Source organism: Chanodichthys erythropterus, chromosome 8 (assembly GCF_024489055.1).
Source record: "Chanodichthys erythropterus isolate Z2021 chromosome 8, ASM2448905v1, whole genome shotgun sequence".
NCBI lineage: Eukaryota > Metazoa > Chordata > Actinopteri > Cypriniformes > Xenocyprididae > Chanodichthys > Chanodichthys erythropterus.
In genome coordinates this window covers 4,386,132-4,410,515 of record NC_090228.1, presented here as the reverse complement: position 1 = coordinate 4,410,515, position 24,384 = coordinate 4,386,132, and the positions used below count along the sequence as shown (strand labels likewise).

General features: G+C 38.6%; 1 protein-coding gene across 1 annotated transcript in view; it reads right to left on the bottom strand.

The window, feature by feature from the left end:
* The window catches only part of ano2b (anoctamin 2b), a 47,434-nt gene extending 28,016 nt beyond the window's left edge, over window positions 1-19,418 (bottom strand). Inside the window, exons 1-16 of the mRNA XM_067390861.1 lie at window positions 19,381-19,418; window positions 18,802-18,961; window positions 17,226-17,264; window positions 16,568-16,903; window positions 10,184-10,282; window positions 9,803-9,960; window positions 9,585-9,639; window positions 9,278-9,329; window positions 8,580-8,635; window positions 8,451-8,498; window positions 8,292-8,356; window positions 7,856-7,990; window positions 7,161-7,321; window positions 5,275-5,357; window positions 4,706-4,786; window positions 4,217-4,303 (exon numbers count right to left, since the gene is read on the bottom strand). Of these exons, the coding sequence (XP_067246962.1) occupies window positions 4,217-4,303; window positions 4,706-4,786; window positions 5,275-5,357; window positions 7,161-7,321; window positions 7,856-7,990; window positions 8,292-8,356; window positions 8,451-8,498; window positions 8,580-8,635; window positions 9,278-9,329; window positions 9,585-9,639; window positions 9,803-9,960; window positions 10,184-10,282; window positions 16,568-16,903; window positions 17,226-17,264; window positions 18,802-18,961; window positions 19,381-19,418 (1,653 nt within the window). The remainder of the gene's footprint in view (window positions 1-4,216; window positions 4,304-4,705; window positions 4,787-5,274; window positions 5,358-7,160; window positions 7,322-7,855; window positions 7,991-8,291; window positions 8,357-8,450; window positions 8,499-8,579; window positions 8,636-9,277; window positions 9,330-9,584; window positions 9,640-9,802; window positions 9,961-10,183; window positions 10,283-16,567; window positions 16,904-17,225; window positions 17,265-18,801; window positions 18,962-19,380) is intronic.
* Window positions 19,419-24,384: the final 4,966 nt, after the last annotated feature.

The following is a 24,384-nucleotide window of genomic DNA, read 5'->3' as shown; positions in this document are numbered from 1 at the left end:
ACCCAACCGAGCGTACGAGGGAGTGGGATTCGAGTGTCCCGTGTCTCCATGGAGATGTGAGGACTTTGCTTAATTCAGAGGTTTGGCGTTCAGCCAGGCTTGGAAGGACGCTTGCATATATGCATAAACGCACTGGAGTCTAGTGCTCTCTGCTGGTCAGTCTGTGTAGCAAACTGCACTGAATATAATTCCCATCTCTTAAACTTCCACAAAAGTCTCTAATCTCTCATAGAAACCTTCACACTTTAACATTTAATAAACATACGCAGCATGTGTGTTAAGAAAAATAAGCGGATGCATTCTTCTTATAACTCCCTGAACTAAATACCTTTCATCATCTGCTCTCGTTGCAGTCACCCCAAACCGCACACACACACACCATGTGACGCTCTTAAATGAGTGATTTCGCTAGATTTACTGCCTCTCCAGTATTTAATCGTTTATTCTAAGGGTTTCTGGGGCCTTGTGGCAATACAAATGAGCTGTGAAAAACACGGGGAGCTCTATCAACACTCAGTCACGAAATCCTGTGGGCTGTGGTTTTTCCAGTCTCATTCACCACAACATCGCTTACATAAAGCGGTCAGAAACTGATGAGTATCAAACTGGACCCTGGTGACTGTTGCTTATTTGCTCTACAGTGAATTTGTGCTAGATAATATACTTGTTTACCATCCAAATAAAAATGAAGTACAAATTGCCCTGTTTACAACGTCTGGCAGACCAGCACTGATCTGATTTTAAAAATACCACATATCTAAGTCCAGGGTGTTTTAAATGGATTCATTAGGATATATAGTCTTGATTTAAGGTTCTGCAGAACATCTAGGTCAGGACTGACCGTAGGCCATGATATCTGGGACAGAGTAGCTAAACATAAGAATGAGGAAAAAGCGCCATAATGCAAGTGACAAATTTAAATCTGAGACTCTTGGACACAAAGGCCTCCAAAACAAAAAAATAGGCTAAACATTAGGTCAGAGGTCACTAAATCGGTCCAAAAGTATGCCATAGCATGCCTCCTGTTCTGAACAAGTTTTAATAAGGAATATAGATGCACAATGAAACCAGAACAACCAAACAAAACAAACAAAAAAAAACCATGAAAGAAAAAAAGACATGAAGACATGTCTTGCACTTTATTTTACAGTATGTTCAATGTCCTTACAGTGCACTTACCAAGAAAGCATTGAATAATATAAAGCAACTAGATTGGTTAAGTTTAGGTTTAAAGGGTTACTTCACCCAAAAATGAAAACAACCTACTCAAGGGTCGGTTCAGGACTAGTACCTAGTTATTACCCAGTTATTATAATTACTACAATAAGTATATAATAGGTACATGTGAAACAGGACTGTAAAATAAAGTGCTACCCACATCTCTTTAATTATCGTTCAGTGCTTATACACAATATTTACCGAATCAAACGAAAAATAATAATGAAAAAAATCAGCTGAAGATTTAGTTTTCCACTAATAATTCCCAAACATCTTTTTACCAAGATACACCATTTACTTGAGAACCAAAATTGCATAAAACGTTAAAGCTTGTTTGGTTTTTAGTATAATTAGAGAGGTTTATGCTTAAAATATAGAAAGCATTTGCCAATTTGATACCAAGAACAAACATTTCAAGATATAGTCTTTGAAAACAAGACTTTCATGATTAAACTGATCTTGTTTTACATGCAATTTATGGGATGACAATATACAGGTATGCTGAAGGATATCATGTTTATTTGCTACTGACTGCCTTTAATACATTTCTTTTGACTATCTAAGATTTGGTGCCACAAACCTTTCAATCTTTAGCAAATCCAGTGACTGTTTCTTCTGTAAGCCCTCATTGTAGCAGCCTGGTAAACACTTTAATTCCTAGCAGATTGAATTTAGATTTTTTTTATTATTATTATTATCATTTGTAAAAATAATCCTTAAGGCCACGAACCTCACAGTGAGTCCAGGCTTGGTTTTAAACCAGGATTAATTTTCTACAAACCCTGGGAAACCTTAAGAAGCTTGAACTACTAACACAGTTGGAATGGTAACACAATGCACACCCACGGAGAAATGAGGCTACGGATGCTGGTGTACCTGTTTACAAGCCACATCATGTATAAACTAATAAGTCTTAATTTATTGGGCTAATTTGCCTAATTACACTTCATGCATGACAACAGCCTCAAGAAATGATGTCAAACTGACGAACATGACTTGCATGTTCCGACCGAAACACTCAAATCTCTGAGGTTCACACCTTATGTGTGAGCAGTAACGAGACCTTCCTGGACAACAGATTTATTTAGTGAGCGTATGTTTTTATATAGTGACCTGCAGTGTATTTCCTCTCGAACAGCTCACTAACACACCTGACCTTAGGCAAACCTTTAATGCTGTTACGACATGACTAACGTTGGGTTACGTGAAGCCAAAAGAGCAAACCGATGAGATCTAATTGTATTAGCCCCACATGCACGTCCTACAGCAAGAGGATTACGGCAGTGAGAGACGGCCACATTTCCCATGCCAACGACCCCGTTGTGACCACCCCACCCAGCTGAGCCCCTCTGACAGACACATGGGCCATTTGCAAATTAAAAGGGGCTCCAATTCTCTCACTAAATGTGCTGTGCATGTGTTAATGGGCTGAAAGTTATTCTTTCAGGAAATGGTAATATAATAGAGGACAGAAAGAGAGGCAAGACACCCCTGGTGAATAGGGTAAAAAATTAACTAATGAGCCGTTTTTCTACCGTCGGGTCAAACTGTTCTCTTTGCTCTGCTTCTATTCCATGCCGATCTGCCGCAGCCGGTACGGATCATTTTCCAATGTGGGACTGATAACAGAGCTCTTTGGAATGTAATACAGATACGTCAGTCATTGCCTTGGTAATGCAAGAGTTTACAGACGACATGAGAAGCAAATAGTGACCGTGTTATGAAGAATGATCAGATATTTATTATTAATTCATGTTTACGTCACTCTAATAGTGTGCTTAGCCAGCTACAGAGAAACTGGTAGCCAGGCAACAGACAAGTGACCAATCCTGAGTGGTGACGTCACTTACACACATTCTACCTTGCATGTGCCAACCGTGCTGAGAATTACGGGTAACAATTAGTAATCATGCCGTGCCGTACCGGGCTCAAATGGAAAATAACTGGAATCGTTCCTGACTGTTCTTAGAATCGATGGTGGAAAAGAAGATATAGATATCACCATACTTCCCAGTTCACTGATTAGAAGAATTACAAACATTTTTTTATTACAAGTTTTCTGAGTAACACTTTAGTGTAGGATTCAATTCTCACCAGCGTTGGGGGTAACGCATTACAAGTAACATAATCAGATTACTTTTTTCAAGTAACTAGTAAAGTAATGCAATACTTTTAAATTTACAACAAAATATCCGAGGTACTTTTTCAAATAAGTAACGCAAGTTACTTTGTTGTCCCATTTATTGGCACATATTAATGCCTTATTCTGCATGACCATATTCTACATCCCTTAATCCTACCCAAAACCTAAACGTAAAAATTACCTTACTAACTTTATTAAAAAATCTGTTTTTTTCCCAGAAAGTAATTAGGAGTTTATTGAGGCAAAAGTCGTAGTTAACAGTTAGTTAATAGTGAGAATTTGAGCCTAATCTAAAGTGTGACTGTTTTCTATTGTTTAAATATGCAAATGATCAATTATCCAATTAAATATGCACTAATTTGCATAAGTTTACATAAGAGAAACAGAACAGGCTTGTTGTATAAAATCATGCAAATTATATATGAACAAGCACCCTTGTGAAAACCTTCAGAACACACATAGGAATGAAAGTTTGGTAAGCGCTACTAAAGTGGATCTTTCTGGATCATTTTGAGAAAACAGCCTTTAAAGATAAGTATTGTGATTGAAATGTGAAGTTTAGATGATTTCTTTCTGCTAGTCTGAAACAACACATTATGAAAAGCCAAGTAGCCCAAAATCTCAAAACTGACCAGTGGATGAGAAAACAATGTTTATGCCTGTAGACAGAGTAAAAAACTTTCAAAATGAAGACAGAGCTGGATTGCTGTCACACAGCATTGCAGTTCAAAACCTTCCAACCTCACAACTAGGGAGTATTATATAGAAACTGTAACACAAGTAGGTGGAGACAAGGCTCTTGAGAGACCGAGGCGAGAATGAGAGAGAGAGAGAGAAAGAGAGAGCACCATTTACCGGATTCCCAGCTGCCATGGCTGACAGTAACCTCTGCCTCCATTTGTCCTTCCCCAGTTCCCCGCTCTCGTCCACAACTCTCTCAGGCTGGAACACACAGATCTTAACCGTCACACAATCGCTGGCAATAGAGGGCAAAACTCAAGCTAACAATGCAAATCTCGGATTTCCATAAACCAAACCAGATCTTCCTTTTTTCTTGAGCATCACCAACGCAAAGAGCAACCTACGAGCCCCAAAGCGCCGGTGCCAAATGCTTCAGGCCGGCGCAGTGCATGATGGGAAGGCTTTGCAAAAGGCCCACAGCATTTGGCACCCCCTCATCTCTGCCCCTACAACCATGGCAGTTCCCTTTTTGACTCTTTTCAATAAAGCATTTGCATATAGCTCCTAAGCCAGAAGCCAAAAGAAAATATATTTAGATCTTTTTAAGTCAGCCATTAATGAAATGCATTATGCATAAAGCAAGTAAAAAAACATCCTGCCCACCTCATTTTTGTTCTTCTTATTTTTCTTCTTCCTCTGCCTCTTCTGAAGGAGTATTGTTTCGTATTTAGGTCTGGGATGCTCCTAAAGACAAGAGGACAAAGAGGCAATTGCTTTCCGCTCTGTGCCAGACCCAGTGGACTGCTGAAGATAGAGGAGTTTCAAACCATTCAAACAGGTCAAAAATCCAGGGCAACACAAGGACAAAATGCAAAGTCAGACTCAACATCTCAAAGAGCAGAGTTTCAAACATAAGCTCAAACCTTCGCTTTTTCCTGGCGGCAAAGATTGCGTTTAGAGAAACAACAAGTTAACATATTGGTGAGTCCATTTTTAGGCCGAGACCACATGAGGACATTCACACACAGAGTTGGGGTATAAACTTTAATACTATCGGATAGAGACGCCACCATTGTGTCGCATCATATAACAGTCAGCATTAGTCATTTTCAGTCGGTCAGTGTCAAACAAACACTGTGTCACTGAATTCAGCTTTTGGCAACTGCGCTGTAGTCCAGACAGGCAAACACTAGTGAGTAACGTAATGTGACTGTGTATGTGTGTGAACGTACCTCCTCCTCCTCCATGCCTGTCAGATCCCAACTATAGTTCAAACTGATCTGTCTGCGCTTCCAGTGCTCTAGAAACATGGCAGCTAAAGAGAGAGAGAGAGAGAGAGAGAGATGAGGCGTACAGTAAATGAGTGCTGACAAATATGAGACTTGTGGGAAAAGAGAAGCAAAAGATGATTTATAGCAGGCAAAATGACATTTCCTCATGTAAGATAAATCACATGTCATCTACAAAACCATTAAAGGGACACTAAAAATGAATCATTCTGCTTGTTCAGTGTAATTGAATTGAATAAAATGAGTTAATCCAAAATTAATCCATTTGAGTTTTTGTTGTGTTAAAGTAGCATTATAAATCTGGGAACACGATTTACACTTCCCATCATGCTTTGCATTGGGCTGGATAAGGAGAGTAAATGTTTAAATCAAGTGTTATTTTATGCATTTAGCTTGATGAGAAAATGGTGAGACTTGTTTTTGTTTAATGCTCTGTTATATTGGTAGTTAAAGGAGTTTCTGTAATGTTGGTGGATTTCAGGCTTACCATTGTGGTGAAGTATAGAGATATGCTCAAGGACCTGCTAATAAAAATTCAATTTTAAGTTGCTTTAATAAAAAGTAAGTACTATGGGAAGCTGTGGATGTAACCAGTACCATCTTCAGACTGCCAACACCTAACTTGTATGCGTAAAGTTTTATTTGCTTTGCTAGTATGTTATTTTCACAACCTACGTTTAGTTGGGTTTAGTATTTGAATAGAGATAACATGTCTCCATCATATGGATCCACCATTTATCAATAATTTTGTCATTATTTAGCAACTTTTATACATTTCCAAATATGTATGATTATTTTTCTTCAGTCAAACACAAAAACAGATGTTTAGCAGAATGTTTATGATGCTCTTTTCCATCCTATAAAAGTAGTCCACATGACATGTACTGTATAATACAAGTCTTCTGAAGCTGTTCGATAACTTTGTGTGACGACAGACCAAATTTTAAGTCGTTATTTGCTGGGAATCTAGATCACTGTATGTTTCCCTTTTTGACAGCCCCAGTCTTCATTAACTTCGATTATACTTAAAACCTATAGCTATGTAATTAAGTAAAGCTAGGATATTCCTTTTTTCACTGAAGAAAGAAATTCATATGAGTTTGGAATGACATGAGGGTAAGTAAATGATGGCTGAATTTTTGGGGGGTGAGCTATCCCTTTAAATCCTCACATCAAAGGCCTAGACAGTGTGTGCTTTAAAACGGTATTGGATGGCTAATCAATACATCTCAGCACCTACATATGAACAGTTGCAGTCTCTCTACACGCTGCTGGGGGTCTCTGTATGAGTAATAATGTATAGCTTCTGCTACCCCACGCAGGTGCCAAAGACGGGTCAGTGTCAGGAATTGAGCGGTTTCACAATGCCTCCATCAGCCAGGCCCGGGGATGCAGGCAGTGACAGAAAGAGGTAACACTACTCTCTGGCCATTCAACATCTCTTCAACTCCATCACTATGGAGACTGCAGCACTTCTGCATGTTAATGCTAGCCACTTGAACTGGTCTCATATTCAACAGGACTAAATCAAGCTCTTCAAGTAAATAATATACAAAAGTGGCTAACATCTAAACTAGGGCAATCATTCTTGTGTTTAAAAAAAAGGGTAATGAAAAGTTGAGATGCATTTAAAAATATGCATGTATTTTGATTTATATCTTCATTCTTTTATATGCCACAATAATTACCTTCACATTTTTAATCATTTGACACCCCTAAGTTACATGCTGATGTATGAATTGTATGAGTACGAATACTCATCACATGTCACTAATGGAATAAAACAATAGAAATCAAGATAATGAAATGAGAGGGATTTTGGATCGTACCCCAGAGGGACATGAAGATGGCGAAGAACACGGTGGCTGGGTTGTCAAAGAGATGGCTGGCACGCGCTGTGCCACACGCTGTGCTCAGATGCCAGTAGTCACATGCCCGATCGCAGAGGGGACACATAGTGAAGTTCTGATCCTCGTCACACATCTCCTGGCTGGCAGAAACACACACACACACACACACACAAAATTAGACACGGCCACGCAACAGTCCAACGAAATAAATTAATTATAGCCCTGATATGGTGCAGCGTGTTCATCCATCAGCATGGCCCAATGTCTAAAGTATCAATTAAAAATGCAACACTATTTTATCTTGTGACCTTGGAAAAGGTGGCTGCACCGGACAGAAAAAGTTCACTGCGGTCTCAAAAATGAAACTGTCTGGTTCACCATGTACTCACACAAGTACTTACATTTATACAGATCACAGTATTCCCTGTGCTCCCCTGGGATGTTTCAGTCACAAATGCATGCTGAGCACATTCTTGCAATTCTAGCATTAATTAATCCCATGAATCAGATGCAACAACATAAACACCAGAACTATGTTCCTTGATTCTAATTATCACTTTAATATCAGTGGAATATAATAATCACTGTCAGTTACTCTCAACCTGGCAGCTGCCGCGTGTCCACCCACAACAGGGACCCGTGCCCAGCTCTCGATGGGCTTTACTGGCACATACCTAGGTATGTTAGTTTCCACAGTGGCCCAGCCGTAGAAGAACACGATGATGCCCACCACAGATGCAGGGATCAGAAGCTGAGTATAGACACCAAGCCAGGCAAAGTAGAGACCTATCTTCTCCCCAAAGTACTTCCTAAAGGTTACACAGAAAACATGGGAGAGTGCATTGCATCAATGAAAAATTAATCCAACTATATTAAATTTAATATGTATTTTTTTAAATCAAATTCACTTGTACTCTACATTATAATGCAAAATTTTAAAAAAAAAGTTTTTTAAAAAAGTAAATTATTATGCATGAAGAATGCATGTTTTTCCCCCCTTCTTGTGATATATCTTGTGATGTCGTCACAGGTCAATTTTGGCCTGCAGGCACTGATTTGGGCATCTCTGATTTACAGTAAAGCAATGCGTCACAGTGATTTGACAGTTACCTGATAAGATCAACAGGCTGATACTTGTAAAAAGCACCATATCTTGCCCATTCATCATGTAACAGCTGAAACAGGTACAAAAGAATACAGAATTTGACAATATTCTCCTTTCTGATTCACTGAAAAAAAAAAAAAAAAAGCAACACAATAGCAGCATACTTGTCTGTCGTTCTTCCCCTCAGCTTGTCCAGTGGGGTGAAAGTCTCCCTGTAGTCATACAAAAACACATTTCAAGTCAGCCTGACAGGAGAAAGGAAGTACAGAAGAATCTAGTAAAAAACAACTCACATCATGCAGCGGGAATGCTGAGTCATAAACCCCGTTAGCTATCAGCGTGGTGATACCTGCAAGGCAAAAAAGAGAGCACCTTAAAATACTCAACATCATCCGCGGGAATAATGATTGACTGCTATGACTTTAAAGTGACCCAACTTCATTGCTTTTGGAAAGCCGGCAGCCTGAGTCCTGGAGGCGGTAGACAGCTGACATGTAGAACACAGGCTTTAATCAAAGTAATTAATCAGTCCTCAAAGGAACGACACGTACGCTCTGGTGATTAGCCCTCAATTAATAAAGTAGTTCCCCAGCAACAAGCTGGAAAGACCACCACTACCCACCGCCCCCCTCTTTCCACCTCAATGGACCCGGCTTCAATTCGGATCCCAATCCCAGAACTTTATGACCCAATTTACTCATGAAACCGAGTGAGAGAAAGTCTGAGAGACAGAAAGACAGGGAGGGGTAAGGATGGAGGACTAAAGAGAGCATCAAGCCATCCCTTCTGCCGGATAACCTCGATCTCCCAATAGCCCCCGGTGGTCCGTCTGCGCAGTAGCTTGGTCCAAGGGAGCATATGGCATGGGCTTGTGTTGCACCGTCCCAACTGCACCGGGCCCACTTCCAAAACTCACATTCTGGCTCTGACTATCCTGAGGATTCCCTGAACAGTAGTCCATACTTAGGTTATGGATTAACGTATTACTAACCCATGGTTTGGCAGGTCCGTGCGCAGGCGGTGCGTCTGAGGATTTCATACACCTGGGGCAGACAGCAAGAGAGAGAAAGAGTGAGAGAGATACAAGCAAACAATAAACCTGTAAATTGTTCTTGGAAAACTCCCGGTGGAATTGGTTTCCTAGAACAGCGCCTAGAGACAGCAGTCTCCTGCTGCTAGCAAATAACTTTTGTTCCCTCTTGTATATCGTGTTCTCTTCTCAACAACCAAAGAACACGCATCTCAGTGTACCGTTCTGGCTGAACAGAACTTTCACAAGTGAAGCAAAAAAGACTCACTATTCGGCTCCTTGTGGCATTGTCGAAGAAGGTGTCCTTTGACTTGATGTTGTACCTGCAAAAAGGCCAAAAATAGCGATGATGAGACATCCATGAGTTACACAGATTCCTTTGGCAATCAAACAAATCCTGTCAAGTCCTCTAAGAGGGGAAGAAAATCCCTTGCGGCCCACGATGACATTTAACCCCACATCACCCCAACCACGTCAGGCTCTTACAGGTGGAGCTTGTCCCGGGAGAAACAGTGAGAGAGGAACTTGGTCCGGCTGTGCTCTTCCTCCTGATGGGGTACTTTGGGCTGGAACGGTTGATTTAACTTCCGCCACACTTCGTTCATGGTGGCCGTCAGACCTTTTTCTTCCCTCAACTCGTAACTCTGAACAAGAGACAACATTTTTATGGTCAAAATCAGCAACAAAGCATCAGATCATCAATCAGCATCATTCTTTTGTGCTTTTCCCTCTTTCCCTTACATACATCAGAGAAACACTACATAACACAAGCAGGGACTTCTGAGGGCTTCTGGAGAACTCACATAAGGACATCCAGAGGGACTTATGTCTGTCTTGAGACTAAGAGAAAGCTCTGCTGTATCCTACCTTTTTGGTGGGCACCTTGATCTTGAGAAACTCTGCCTCTCTGCTCAACACCTGCCAAGGTGCATGTAGCCGGATGAAAGCATGACCATGAGTCTTGTTCTGGGGAAAAAATCGAAGAGAAAGGTCTTGACATATTGCTTCCATGTTGATTTGCATCATTTTATGACTACAAATTTACAATCAGAGGAACTAAAAAAACCCTAAAGTATAAGCAACAAACCTATTCTTAAAGGGATAGTTCACCCAAAAAATGAAAATTTTACCCTCATGTCATTCCAAACCCGTACGACTTTGTTTATCGTTTATCTTCTGAAAATAAATGAAGATCTTTTTGATGAAATCTGAGAGCTTTCTGTCCCTCCATTGACAGCTACGCAACTACCATTTTAATGCTTCAAATAGTTCATATAGAGATCGTAAAAAACTAATCCATATGAATTGAGCGTTTAGTCCAAATTTTCTGAAGAGACTTGAATGCCTTATATGATGAAGAGATTGAATTTAGGCTTTTATTCACATATAAACATTGATTAGCGAACATAAATAGAAGCTCAACTGAACCTGCTTGATGCACGAGAACAAACCTCATTGGTTCTTGCAGATGCTCAAACGTGATTCATAACACGGGAATGAACCTCACTGGTTCTCGCACGTCAAGCAAACATGCTTGAGCTTCCGTTTACCACAACTGATGTATGAGTTTATTTACACTGATGAATGTTTATATGTGAATATAAGTCTAAATTCAATCTGTTCATCATATAAAGCGATCAAGTCTCTTCAGAAAATTTGGGCTAAACCGCTCAATTCATATGAACGGAGGGGCAGAAAGCTTTCATATTTCATTAAAAAGATCTTAATTTTTGTTCCAAAGATGAACGAAGGTCTTACAGGTTTGGAATGACATGAGGGTGAGTAATTAATGACAGAATTTTCATTTTTGGCTGAAATTTCCCTTTAACATAGACTTTGGTTGAGGAGAATGTCGAATGCATTTCCAATGGAATTTTACTTACCACACTATTTTGGTATTTAGTTTGTTTAACTGTAAAATTGTACCTTTAGCGGTATAACAGCTTGTCATTGAAGCTGTACCCTTAAAGGGACAACACTGTACCTTATCTACCCCTAAAATGTGCACATTAGTACCTTAGAGTTGTAAAATGTACCCTTGAGATACTTTTGTTAACCTTTTAGAGGTAAATAAGGTACAAAGATGTCCCCAGATAAGTTATTGTCTCCCTAAAGGTACGATTTTTGCACTTTTTTCTAGGAGTGTGGGAAATGCATTTGTGCAAATTCTTAAATGCTTTCATTACATGGAAAACAACAAAACAACGAAATCCAATGCAGCCCATTTATAGACTGGGTAAACCCAGCCTGATCTGCTGGCGATTTGATTTCGCCTGGCAACTCAGTTTGGAAACCCGTACATTCATTTCTACTGCTTCTGTTACACTTTTGCGGGAACCAATCACAGACTGGCTTATCCACCTTGCTCGCTATTGGCGGGTATAACACGATGGCGATAGAGAAGCGACGGCAAGCACGACCGTCAATCCAATTCCTTTTAACCTCTCGACGATGCTGAATGACTTCTTTAGTTTTAGCAAACAAATCGCTCGAGTGGGTGTAAATACCACTCACTTTCAGTTGTGTTTTTTTTGCACAACCTGCAAAAATCGCTCGATGCCATTGCTGCTTCTGCAAACTGCTGATCAATGCTACAAACCAATACAAACTAAACCTGTCTGGAGTTTTTGCGTCACTCTGCAAAGTACATCACCCGGATCATTGATCTGATTGGTTGAAGGACTATCCAATTGCATGAATAATGCTCGTTGATCACGCCTCTTGTGCAGTAGAAAATACATACAGACTCCCCAGACCAATGTTCAATTTTAAATTGAGCTTGGTCTGGTGATAGCCAGACAAGCCCCTTTATCCATTCTAGTAGGTTTTGGGTCATGGATTTTATGATTAAAGTGCATAAATATGTTACTTGAGCTGCAAAATGGTCTAAATTATCTCTTTTAGGTAATGCTATTCTAGTTTCTACATTCAGTTACACCAGCCTCACGCTAACAAATGTGTTTATGTGTCATTACACTTGCATACTTTAAACACTAATTTGCACTGCTGCCCACTTGCCTCTTAGGTTTCTATAAAAAAATATTAAATGCATTTTACATTCATTTAAACATAGTGTGAGAATTATTGCCAGTGCTAATCGATAGCATGCTACAAACACATAAACTGAAAATAACCCAGAATAGGCCATATCGATGTCAAAAGAGTGGCAGATTGTCATCAAGCCCGTCTGAGAGACCCTAAAGAGGGACTATATATATTACATAAACTTGGGGGGTATGGAAATGATCTCTTTTTGCAAGTTGTAGCCATGAAATCCAACACTGTAGCTACGTTGTGCCCATACAGAGATGACAGTAACTGTATCTGTCTGGCAGTGGTCAGCCATGCTATCGAAAGAAGCATGTGTTAAGAAGAAAGGAAGATGAAACTGAAAGAGACATTGAGATGAGATGAGAGTGATGAGACAGAAAGAGATGATGGAAACCTGAGGACATCCTCACCGCCCCCTGCGTTCTAACACCACGGGTGTTTTTTCTCTGCCCCCTCAACACACACACACACCCACAAAGGAGAGATAAAAATAACATGTGGATCTGAGAAGGTTAATTAGGATAAGATATTCCAATTAGTACTTCATCTCAGCAGGGTAAGGCAATTAGGTCGATTTGAGCACAGTCTGAGCGGGAGCCATCACTGCAGAAACCGGCTGCGACTGACATTTGAGGGGCTCCCAAAGACTCGTGAGTGGAAACGGCTCTTCATGGCAGGTTGAGCCCTGCCTTTGACATTTGGCATAATTAAGTTAAGCAAAGAGATGAGAATCAACATCTCTGAATGGACGCGATCTTGAGAATTCATGGCTCACACCAAAGATGCAAACTCTCGCCTGAGAATCGGACTGAAGTCGCACTTAGTCGCAAACAGATTGACTTCACAATTAAAAACTTGCGAACAGACTTTAGGTCTACAAGGATAAGACACTGTCCAGAGGCTGTCCAGTCTCTCGCACATGCTGTAACTCTAGTGATGCGGTCATTTTCTCCTTTATTACACAGCAGTGATTCAACACGGTGACTGTACACTGAAAAAAGTGTATTGGATTTACATGATTTAATCTTGTACATCGGTCCCACATGATTCAATTAAGTTAAACAAACATATTTTTTTTCATGTAACTTCAAACTTCAGTTAAAGGATTAGTTCACTTTAAAATGAAAATTACCCCAAGATGTACTCACCTTCAAGCCATCCTATGTGTATATGACTTTCTTCTTTCTGATGAACGCAATCAGAGTTATATTAAAAAATATCCTGATGCATTCAAGCTTTATAATGGCAGTGAACGGGACCAACAAGTATGAAGCTCAAGAAAGTGCATCCATCCATCATAAACGTACTCCACATGGCTCCGGGGGGTTGATAAAGGCCTTCTAAAGCGAAGCATTACGCTTGTGTAAGAAATATATCCATATTTAACAAGTTATAAAGTAAAGTATCTAGCTTCTGCCAGACCGCCTTCCGTATGCAGCTTACAAAAAAAAACACGACTGATGTCGTGTGGAGTACGTTTATGATGGATGGATGCACTTTCTTGAGCTTCATACTTGTTGGTCCCATTCACTGCCATTATAAAGCTCGTATGTGTCAGGATATGTATTAATATCACTCTGATTATGTTCATCAAAAAGAAGAAAGTCATATACAGCTAGGATGGCTTGAGGGTGAGTGCATCTTGTGGTAATTTTCATTCGAAAATGAACTAATCCTTTAATCCTCAAAGTGAATTTTATATGGTTGCCTGACATTATTCAGTCATTCAAATTTCATATATTCATTCACCAAATTTAATTTCATATATTTTACTGTCGCAACCAAATTATAAGACTGCACTAGCTAGTTAACAAACTTTTAGTTAGAATAAGCACAGATTATCATCTTAAATACTAGAAATTTAATTCTGCCCTAACAAATCTAATCTAATCTATCTAATCTAATTCCAGCATAATTGAACATTAAACACTATTACACATTATCAAGTCTCCCCTTTTCTCATCTTGCTCAAAAACACATAAAACAACACTTAATTTCAACATTTACTCTCTCTTGATTCAGCCATATGCAAAGCATGCTAGGAACTAACAAGCACCGCCCAGTTTCAGTTAATGCAACAGTTAATTCAAACACAAACAGATTAAGTAAACTTAAATTTTACATATATTTAAGTGAATTGAACACAATCCAATTAAGTTAGGACAAAATGTATAGAAATTGTGTCATTTGACTTAATCTGAACAAGCAGCAAAATTAATTTTTCAGTGTAAATGCACCATGCATGTATATTCCCACCACTGAGAACGAAGCACTGGTCAAACCCCAAAAGAGATGGGACAGCAATCACTATTTGATGCCAAATTGCAACAAACTACAAGACAAGTCTTCTGACCACATTTTCTCTCTGTTAGACTGTTATTTATTTTTTTATATTTATTTATTGCCTCCATAGAAAGCCAATGTTATCCATCAGACTGGGGCTGTTAAGACAAACAAACACGCTGCCACCGAAACATGATACCAGCTGCAGCGACGTCCCCTTGAGCATTGAAGATATTCAAAACAAAACTTCACTCCCTATAAAATCAATCCACTAGGCAGTTCACAAATGAAACAATAAACCAAAACTAGCCTATATTCTAAAACTCCCGTTATCTGAGACGGCGTATCTGCCAGAGTGATGGTAAATTGTAACAATGTGTCGAGATAAGAGGAAGACCGCAAGTGAGACATGGTTAATGTGTGACTTGACCCGTTGTCCCTGTTCAGGCTGCCTGCAATCAAACTTCAGTTACCGGCTGAATAATTCAGAGTGTCTGACTGCAGGTATTTGTAGCGGTCACAGAGCACACCTCGAAAGAACCGCCCGGGGCAAAACATTATGTAATGATGGTGATCAGACAAAGCAGGAGAAGGGTGTTGAATTAGGGTTCAGTGATCATGATAATGAAGATGATGAAAGTCATCATGACAAAGCTTGTCACTAAAGGCACATCTTGCCACCTTACCAGGCTTCCCACTGGGAAATGATGCTATAGAGAGCATACCTCAATGTTAAGCATGATAAAAAATGTTTGCATGGTAAAAAAAACACCCCAAATTGTTTTATAAAAGCAATTCTAAATGATCTGAAACACTCAGATGATTAAGAAAATGGGGAATCTATCATTTACAACAATAGCAAACTGTTAAATTTAGAGCAGAAATTTGGTCCCTTTCAGGCTAGGGTACAGTGTGCTGTCAAAGGCCGGTTCACAGCTCTTCTGTGAGAGAGTAGACAATCACTACTATTACCAGCCTGATAATCTTACTTGGCTTCACACCACAAGCATTCACACTCTAATCACCCTACAGATGAAGACACACAGTACAAAACAATCCCAAAGACTGAGGCGCACAATAACAAAGTGTTTTCTGCCATCGTCTATGAGACAAGAAAGCATGTCAACTAGCTTTTTAAGTAAAAGATTAGGAGAGTTCACCTAATTCCCCAGATACAGTATAAAAACAAGCTCACTAGCAGAAGATGAAGAAGAGTTCATTTGGGACCATTAATAATACCGTACAAATTCACTCCAATTACTACATAATGGCCGATGTTTATGAGTAATGGCTCACATAACAAAACAATGATATGTGGATGATTCCCAAGTTGGTCTGATGCCCTGTGAAATGGTAACTCTATCCAATACTAGATGGCATAGTAGGACTTGGAAAGACTAACTAGCTCATAATTTACGCACACAAATAAAGTAAACAATCTTTAAGAAACCAAGTTATAGTCCCTTTTCACAGTCAACATTTTATTTTTTAAGATTTGTTGGCTATGGAGAGAAACGGTCACTCTTTAAAGATCATGATTGGTATTGTTTTTGACAAGGCACAACTCGACTGATCTAAAGTGACAGCTTTCTACAAAGATCAAAAATGCAACAAGATGCATCTGGCTAAAGCAAAATCAATTGGTAATCCTTTTTTTTTTTTTACAGTGTCCTTCTTACACGTTACATGTAGCTACTTGTTAATTGTGCGTAATTACATGCATCTAACCCTAAACCGCAGCCTAATCCTAATCCTAACCCTATAGTAACATGTAGTTAATTCTTATTACTCAGTACTTAAATCTATAATTACACTGTAACACAGACACCTTAATAAAGTGTAACCAATCAATTCATTCTTGAATGAAGGCATGTAATATTCCACGGTAACACCACACACAAAAAAGATTCCTCTCACCTCTTTATCACGCTCAATTTCCAGCCCAGCGTCCTTTAAATTGCCTTCGAACTCCTCTCGGATCATGATTTTCTCCCCATCGGCGGGGTCCGGGGGTCCAACGTCCACCACCACCTCCGCAGGTTCATCCTTCCCTCCCTCTGGGTCTTTTTCCTCCACTCCTAAAGGATAACTGCCATTGGAGATGGTGGACAATCTGTGTTGACTAGGAGAGCCCCTGACGAAGGAACGTTTTCGGTAGTGGTACACCAGCACATAGTCCACTTTCCTTCGGCCGTCAGCAAAGTACAGCCGTTTGCAAGGGTCCTGGTCCACGTCCATCAGGCTATTGGCCACCTGAACAGGTGAGAGGAGAATACAATGTACCCAGGCTCAGTGTTCAACAGCAGTGTGTGTGCATATCAAATTCAACTCAGAAGAAAGGGAGGAGGGAGTATGGTGAGGATAGATGTAGGTCAGACTATTGCTTCTTAATTTGGCTGCTCTCAATACAATTTAGATTGAAAGTGTGAAGGCAATAGACACCTTTCATTGATGCTATTTATTTCTGGGTTATCCTTCATTCAATTCACTGGCTGTAGAACTCAAGCTAACCTGTTTGAGTATTGCTACTAGTATTCCAGTAGTACTATTCTTGAGAAATCAAAAGCATACTCACATGTATCTTGTTGTCACTTGTCTGCAGCATGTTGTCACACTTAAAGAAAAACACAAAAACAAGATGAAACTGCAACAGTTCCTCGGCGTTCCCGGGAAATTGTGTGTGTTTCTGGTGGCATGCCCGCTTCTGATGTCACCCTACAGAGACGCCACCATCCATCTTTCCCTCTGTTTATCCATCGATCTCGCAAAGCATGAAATCCATCCGTCTGTCTGAGTTTGGCACCGTTGATTGGGAAGCGCAAAGCTTTGCTTCACGCACAACAGAACGCATCTCCACAGAAACTTCTGATTTGTCCCTGACTAATTGTCCCTGGAGGAATACCTGCGCGTCTCCAAGCGCCAGAGCGCATCATTACGCGCCGGAGGGGCTTGCGCGCGCGTGTAAAGATGGAGTCGCCAACAGGTTGAAAAAAATCTGCGCACATCCGTTTAATGCATAAATCGACCTCTATGAAATAGCGCTTGCTTTAAAGCTTAATAATAAAGGATTCAGTAGGGCTAAATGCCCACATAAGCACAATGAGCTTGCTTCTACAAAAAAAAGTTAGATATTGATAGAGTAACACATTACTTGTCGTTAAAAGAAATTATAACATAAGGTTGTTGCGAGTAAAAATCATTTTAAACTGATTTAATGTAAAACAGTGTAGATAGTGATCAGGCAGAATTTGACATTTTATGCAAAAATTTCTGAAATAAGATGTTTTTACTTACTTATTAAGGACACTAATTACCACTTGGGGTACACTTTGTTTTAAGGTGAGGTAGTTACATTGTACTAACTCAAATAAGTACTGAGTAATATTAATTAACCACATGAACTTACTGTAGAGTTACACTTAGGGTTTGGTTTAGGGGTAGTTACTTAGGGGTAATTATACATAATTTACTGTTACTATACTAAGTACATGTTGTAACGTGTAACTACATCACCTTAAAATAAAGTGTTACCAAAATGTCTTGTTAATTTCAGTCAGATTTGGCATTTCATAACATCTCCAATGTTCAAACTGCTCCTTTTCCTGCTTTAATAAACAGACATCTTGGAGTACAGACATATTTCATAAATTAATCTCCATTGTGATTGAGACCACTTTGCGCCTCCATTGCAACAAACCGAGTCCCCCCACCCCCCTGAAGGAAAGTAATTTGATTTAGTCCATGCATTTTGCATATTTACACTATCCTAGCCATCCTAGCAGTGTAAATTTATTAAGATCATTTCAGGGTTTCTCACTAGCAACAAAAAATATGCAACATTTTCAATTTTCCTGTAGCCTACATCACATTACCTAATTGTTTGTGATTGCACATGCTGACCTCCTGGATCATGGAAATTTTCCCTAGCACAGAGACCAACAGGTGGTAGGAAAGTGTTGTAGTGGTGGTGGTGTTTGTTGTTATTTAGCGATTTTGGGTGCCTTTAGCGCCATTGATCCAACCCCTTTGCCTCTACTAATATAGACATACTTTAGGCCTTGACATTTTATTTATTTTAAGTAATCTACATACACATAACACACAAACAATACAATTATTTGCCACATAGACATGTTCAGCAGGCTACTCACATGATGCCAAGACTCTTCAGTGGAGTCAAGCGGATCATCAAAAATGCATCTGATGGAGTTCATAACTTCAGTCTCAGATATTTCCCTTATATCACTGCAAATAGAGGAGGACTCACTCAAGGCAGTGCTGACTCCATTCAGAACACAGTTATGCACCTCTGTTGATGGGAAACAGTGAAGTTTTAATCTCAATTAATACATTTAACATTTATATTGATCTTACTTTAAGAATGTGGCAGGGTTAAAGATGCACTTCTACCTCAAGAGACCTCAAAAAGAGATTTCAAAAGAGAATTCTTCCCAACTCTTTGATCACAGAAGAAACGTGTGTCTCTTTGCATAAACAATATTCAAGACCAATAACAATTCCAAAACAATTACAGCTTTATTTTTATTTCTATAAATAGGCTACATGTTCAATATATTTAAATAAATGTCATCTCTACAGGCACTCTTCATCTGTAGCATGTTGACATCCTGCGCAACCGTTGCTTTAATGCGCTTCATAACTAATGTCAGGAGCTTTGAAAGCGCTGTCAACCCATGTATAGCCAATTATCTGTGGACAGGGTTTGTCATGACTTACCAACATACGAACAGGATCCATTCACGGCCATGTCTCCGGTGAGCTGAAGCACAATCAGGTATGGGGTGACTGAAGACTGTGAAGGCGCAAAATCCTCTCCAGGCTTTGGCCAGGCTTAATTTAATACCATGACTGCTGGAGAGAGAGAGGGCTTATGATAGTGCCAAACTTTAACTAATTTCCAGGACCTTCTGTCACGGGTGAGTAAAGCCCACATACCATCCAGTTTCACCACAGATGATTGTTGTCTACCCAGGACTGCCATATTTTGCCATCTATCTATCTATCTATCTATCTATCTATCTATCTATCTATCTATCTATCTATCTATCTATCTATCTATCTATCTATCTATCTATCTATCTATCTATCTATCTATCTATCTATCTATCTATCTATCTATCCATCCATCCATCCATCCATCTATCCATCTATCCATCTATCTATCTTCTAAAAACTGAAGTGTTTATTTTGGCTGACAGCATCATTAAGATGATGCACCTGCCCCATTAAGTGCATTCAGGTTGCACACTAAAATATTAGGCCCAGCATCCTTTAGTGTGTTGCTGTTTCATACAGAACATCAGAAGACCAGTAAAACATACATTTGAACACATAATTATCATGCTTTTCCTGTTGCCAAGATACATTCTATATCTAGGTCTATAGGAACTCTACACATTCAGATGTGGAATTTCCTCCATTCAGAAGCGGTTCTTATACCCCTCAGAAGCTCACCCACACAACTGCTCTCGATTTGCTTGATTTCCTCTTGGAAACAAGAATGGGGAGTATGCCACGTTTAACTCTTCAAAATCCTGCCCGTTAAATCAGCCTTGATGCTCTCATTCATTTTACACCTTTTACTTATAGATATATATGCTTTACTTTACTCACACAGGTCTGGAGGGTACATCTAGCCCACTGGAAAAGGAGGGATTTGCACTATGAAACCATAATTTTTACATGTATGTATTTATCTTAATCCAAACGGTGGGAGGTTAAGGCATGGTATTGATCAAAGTCAACAGTAAACGGGCAAACCAACATGTAGGCTATACAGTGAATTTATGTGCTGTGGAGAACATCTGAGGAGTTTTTGGGATGTGGGCATTGATGCGACATTAGCGCTCTCTTGTGGTTTTAAGTTGTTTATTCTTTGATAAATTCATCAGAATCTTAGCAGTGTGTGTGTGCCCTCATGTGGTCAACAATCAACATTGCATTCTAAATATCGCTCATATTTTTCTATTCCATTTAAGTGCTGTTGTTTAGCTTGTCTAAAGTTTCAGAACGTGTATCTACAAACTAGATTTAAGCAAAATAGTGTTGTCTGAGAACCACAAGAGGGCGCTGTTAATGCAGCATCCTCACCACTACGATCCTCCAATGTCCTGCACTCAAAGACCTCTTTTTTTCAAAACTGTCTTTGTGCCAGTATGAATACAGAGTTGTTTTGAAGAGAGATCCTTTCACATAAGGCCTCAAATCGACCCTTCTTTTTCCCTTTCCCTTCTCACTCTCAGTCAATTGCAGTTCAAATCTATTTGAAGAAATGTTAAGGAAATGTTAGGCTAAATATTATAAATATCATCCACAGTACACTATAATAAAAAGGGGGTTTTCTCAATCATGCCACAGAAGAACCATTTGAGTTTCCCAAAGAACATGTGGAGAACATTTTAACAATCTAAAGGTTCTGTGTGAATTAAAGGTTCTTCGTGGAGCCATAGATGCAAATAAAGAACCTTTGTTTAGTGTAGTGCACAAAGTTTTAAAACCTAATTCAAATACATCAGTGTAAAAGTAGCCAGTTCTACTAAAAAACTGCATTGCAGACTTGGCAACACAGGGGTGAAAGATAAGCTTATGCACAAGAACCCAGATTCCGATTAAAAAGTATATGCAATAGGTTTCATTAGCAGAAAGAGGATGTTTAGTTATTCTCTGTCACAGATTAGGTGTGGTCATGTCTGTGTTCAGTATGTGAAAATGTGCACACATTCCAGTTATTAGCACTTTTTGTTGTGTTAATAAAGATGAAAATGATTGATTACCAGCTTAAACACGTCACAGAAAAAGGTGCAAAGTGCCATTTTTATACTCTGATCACAAGACAAGACAACTTATCGTGTGCTGCATGTAAATGCCTATAAATGCACAGTGATGTAGTGATTGATTACATGCAATCTAGATTAAGTAATCAGATTCCAAAAATTAAGTACTTGTAATTAGATGAAATTACATTTGAAAATACTCATAATCTGACTACAGTTACTCTTCTATTGTTTACATGATGTTATTCTCACAAAGGTAGTAAATTATTCATTGATTCCACTTCTTTGTTATATTTTACATTTTCCTTTCTATAAAACTTTAATTCCTTTCTATAAAAAAGGTATTAATTAAAGGTCCTTCATGGAACCATATTCAAATAAAGCAAAAAAGTTTTAAAAAATACATTATTAAAAAATCAAGCATGAGTTGGAAGAGGATGTTGAGGAACATGGAACACTTTGAGAAGTGTTGGGTCGCTTCAACCCACGACAACAGTAAAAAAAAATTGCTATTTCTGCAGAAACAATGAACACTGTTGTGAAAGGTTATAACATAGATTATGACTAAAAAGTATGCAATATGTTTTTTTAGGAAAAAGAGGATGTTTGGTTATTCTCTGTGACGCAGATTAGATGTGGTCATGTCTTTTTGCTCAATATGTGAACATGTTCACACATTCCACATCCCACATGCATGAAATAACAGTTTTAACAAAAAATCAATTTGATTTTAGTGTTAACAAAACCAGGCGTTGTTCACTCAGTATCCCATCTCAAAATGAAATTACTGGTGAAATGTCACTCTGAGGTCAAACAGGTCTTGTGTCTGCTGGGAATTAATCATTTGTGTGCATAGACTGTTGAATTCAATGAGCATCTTGGATGCTGAGGTGAGAAACACTGTGACTCAGTTCCACGCCATCTTCCTTCTTGACAAGAGTTTCGTGAAGAAAACAGACATTTCATTCGACTTCATTCCATAACTGCAGCTCAAATATTCGGCGGTGTGATTGACAGTCATTGTTTTGTGGTTGCTGTGGGCGACGTGCATCACAGACAGAGATGGACGGGTGTCACAACAGTGCGCTGCTCTGACCATGACAGAATGGGCTCCATTGTTCCTCAACAAAATTGTCATCCTCACTGTACTCGCCTCTCCACAGAGCCGGCACCACCAGCTTTAGGAAAAATCAATCAAAGCACAGAACTTCTATAATTAGACAGAGGACAGACTTTGTAAACAGAGCAGAAAACATTCAGTGTGGAAGCAGCCGTGAGTAATCATTGCATAAGGTAGCAGTGCATGTTAATTATCTGCATTATCCATGTGTGGTTCTTCAACTACAGGCACTTTTGGCCTTGTGAACTTGAGGGGGAAAAAAAAGTGTTCAAATCAAAATTGTCACAGTCTAACAGTTAAATATAACTAGTCTAGTTTAATGATCCATAAGAGAACGCACTTACATTATAAGACAAATTGGTGTTTTTTGACATATTTTCCGATCCGTACTGAACAAATGTCATTTCCATCACATGTAAATATTTGATTATTATTTAAAATTTCATTATGATATACATAATTTCTTAACAGTGTAAGACCACTTTCACACATAGCTTTACCAATTTATACCTATATTGCAATTACCATAAATTAGTAGCCACTCAATCTATGAATTGCACCTTGTAAGCATAAATGTCATTTCCACCTCACCTTTGTCATTTCCATCCAAGAAGGTAATGTGGTGGAAATGACGGTGGTGGAAATGACAATCCTACAGTATTTTGTAAAAAAATCCAAGCTAGTATTACAGATTAGCTGTGAATTAGTAGCAAGCATTGCATGCATGCAAAATACATCTATTTGTGTTAAAAAATCAATTTATTTACAAACTCATTTGATGTTACGCCATGTTTGGAAATTACATACAATAAAAATATTTTCATTTCAAGCAATATTAATCTTGAGTTTTCTTCTCCAAGTTGCTGAAGAAATTTAAAATCTCCTCCATGTCAGACATGTGCTTTGATGTCATTGTTCATCTCCATAGAAACTACCCAAACAATCTTTCAAAAAAACTTTTTAAAGGGACATTACAGCGTTGTGGTGGAAATGACGGCAATACTGTGGGACAACTACATTTTGTATATAAAATCACATTAATAGTTGTCTGACCTTAAAAACCTCAATTATGTTTTGATTCTTTTACTGATTTTATTCAGTCATATTAAAAAAAAAAATAGATAAATCATTTTTTTACACTTCTTTTTCATTATTGAAGATCAGAAGTCTGGGTGTGGGACAAGCACAAAACAGCAATATTTGCATGTATAATGATGTTTAAAAAGGTGAAAAAATCATTATAGATTACCGGTAAAAAGTCCCTAAAGTACTTTCATTGTAAATTTAACTATGAAAGTGTGGATTTTTCAAAATTAAGAATTGCCCAATTTTATGCGGTGTGCAATGCTTTAACAAATATGATTTCAACCTTTAGTTTTGAGGAAGGAAACCATAACTGACTCATTGTGGCCTCACATTAGATGATGTGTCATGTAACATCCTATAATGACTAGATCATATCTGAGAGAGGAAAATGCCTTTATGAGAATCTTAAGGTGGGTTTTTAACATATTTACAGTCTGCTGTAAATGTAATCAGGGTTATTAACTTAAAACCATAAAAACATTTCCGTTACTTTTATAATAAAATAAATGTTATCTGAAATTAAAATGACAATATAAACATAAAATCTCATTCAAAATATGAATAAAAACAGAAGGATAGAAATATAACACAGGAGAACTTGCTGCTTGCATACAGAAAGAAAAGAGATTTTCTTAATCAGTATTTTTGTTGTATTTTCCAGTACGAATATCTTAACATTCTTAAATTAAGATAGTTACGTGAGAAGCAAAATGAGAAAAGAAAAAAAATTTCAT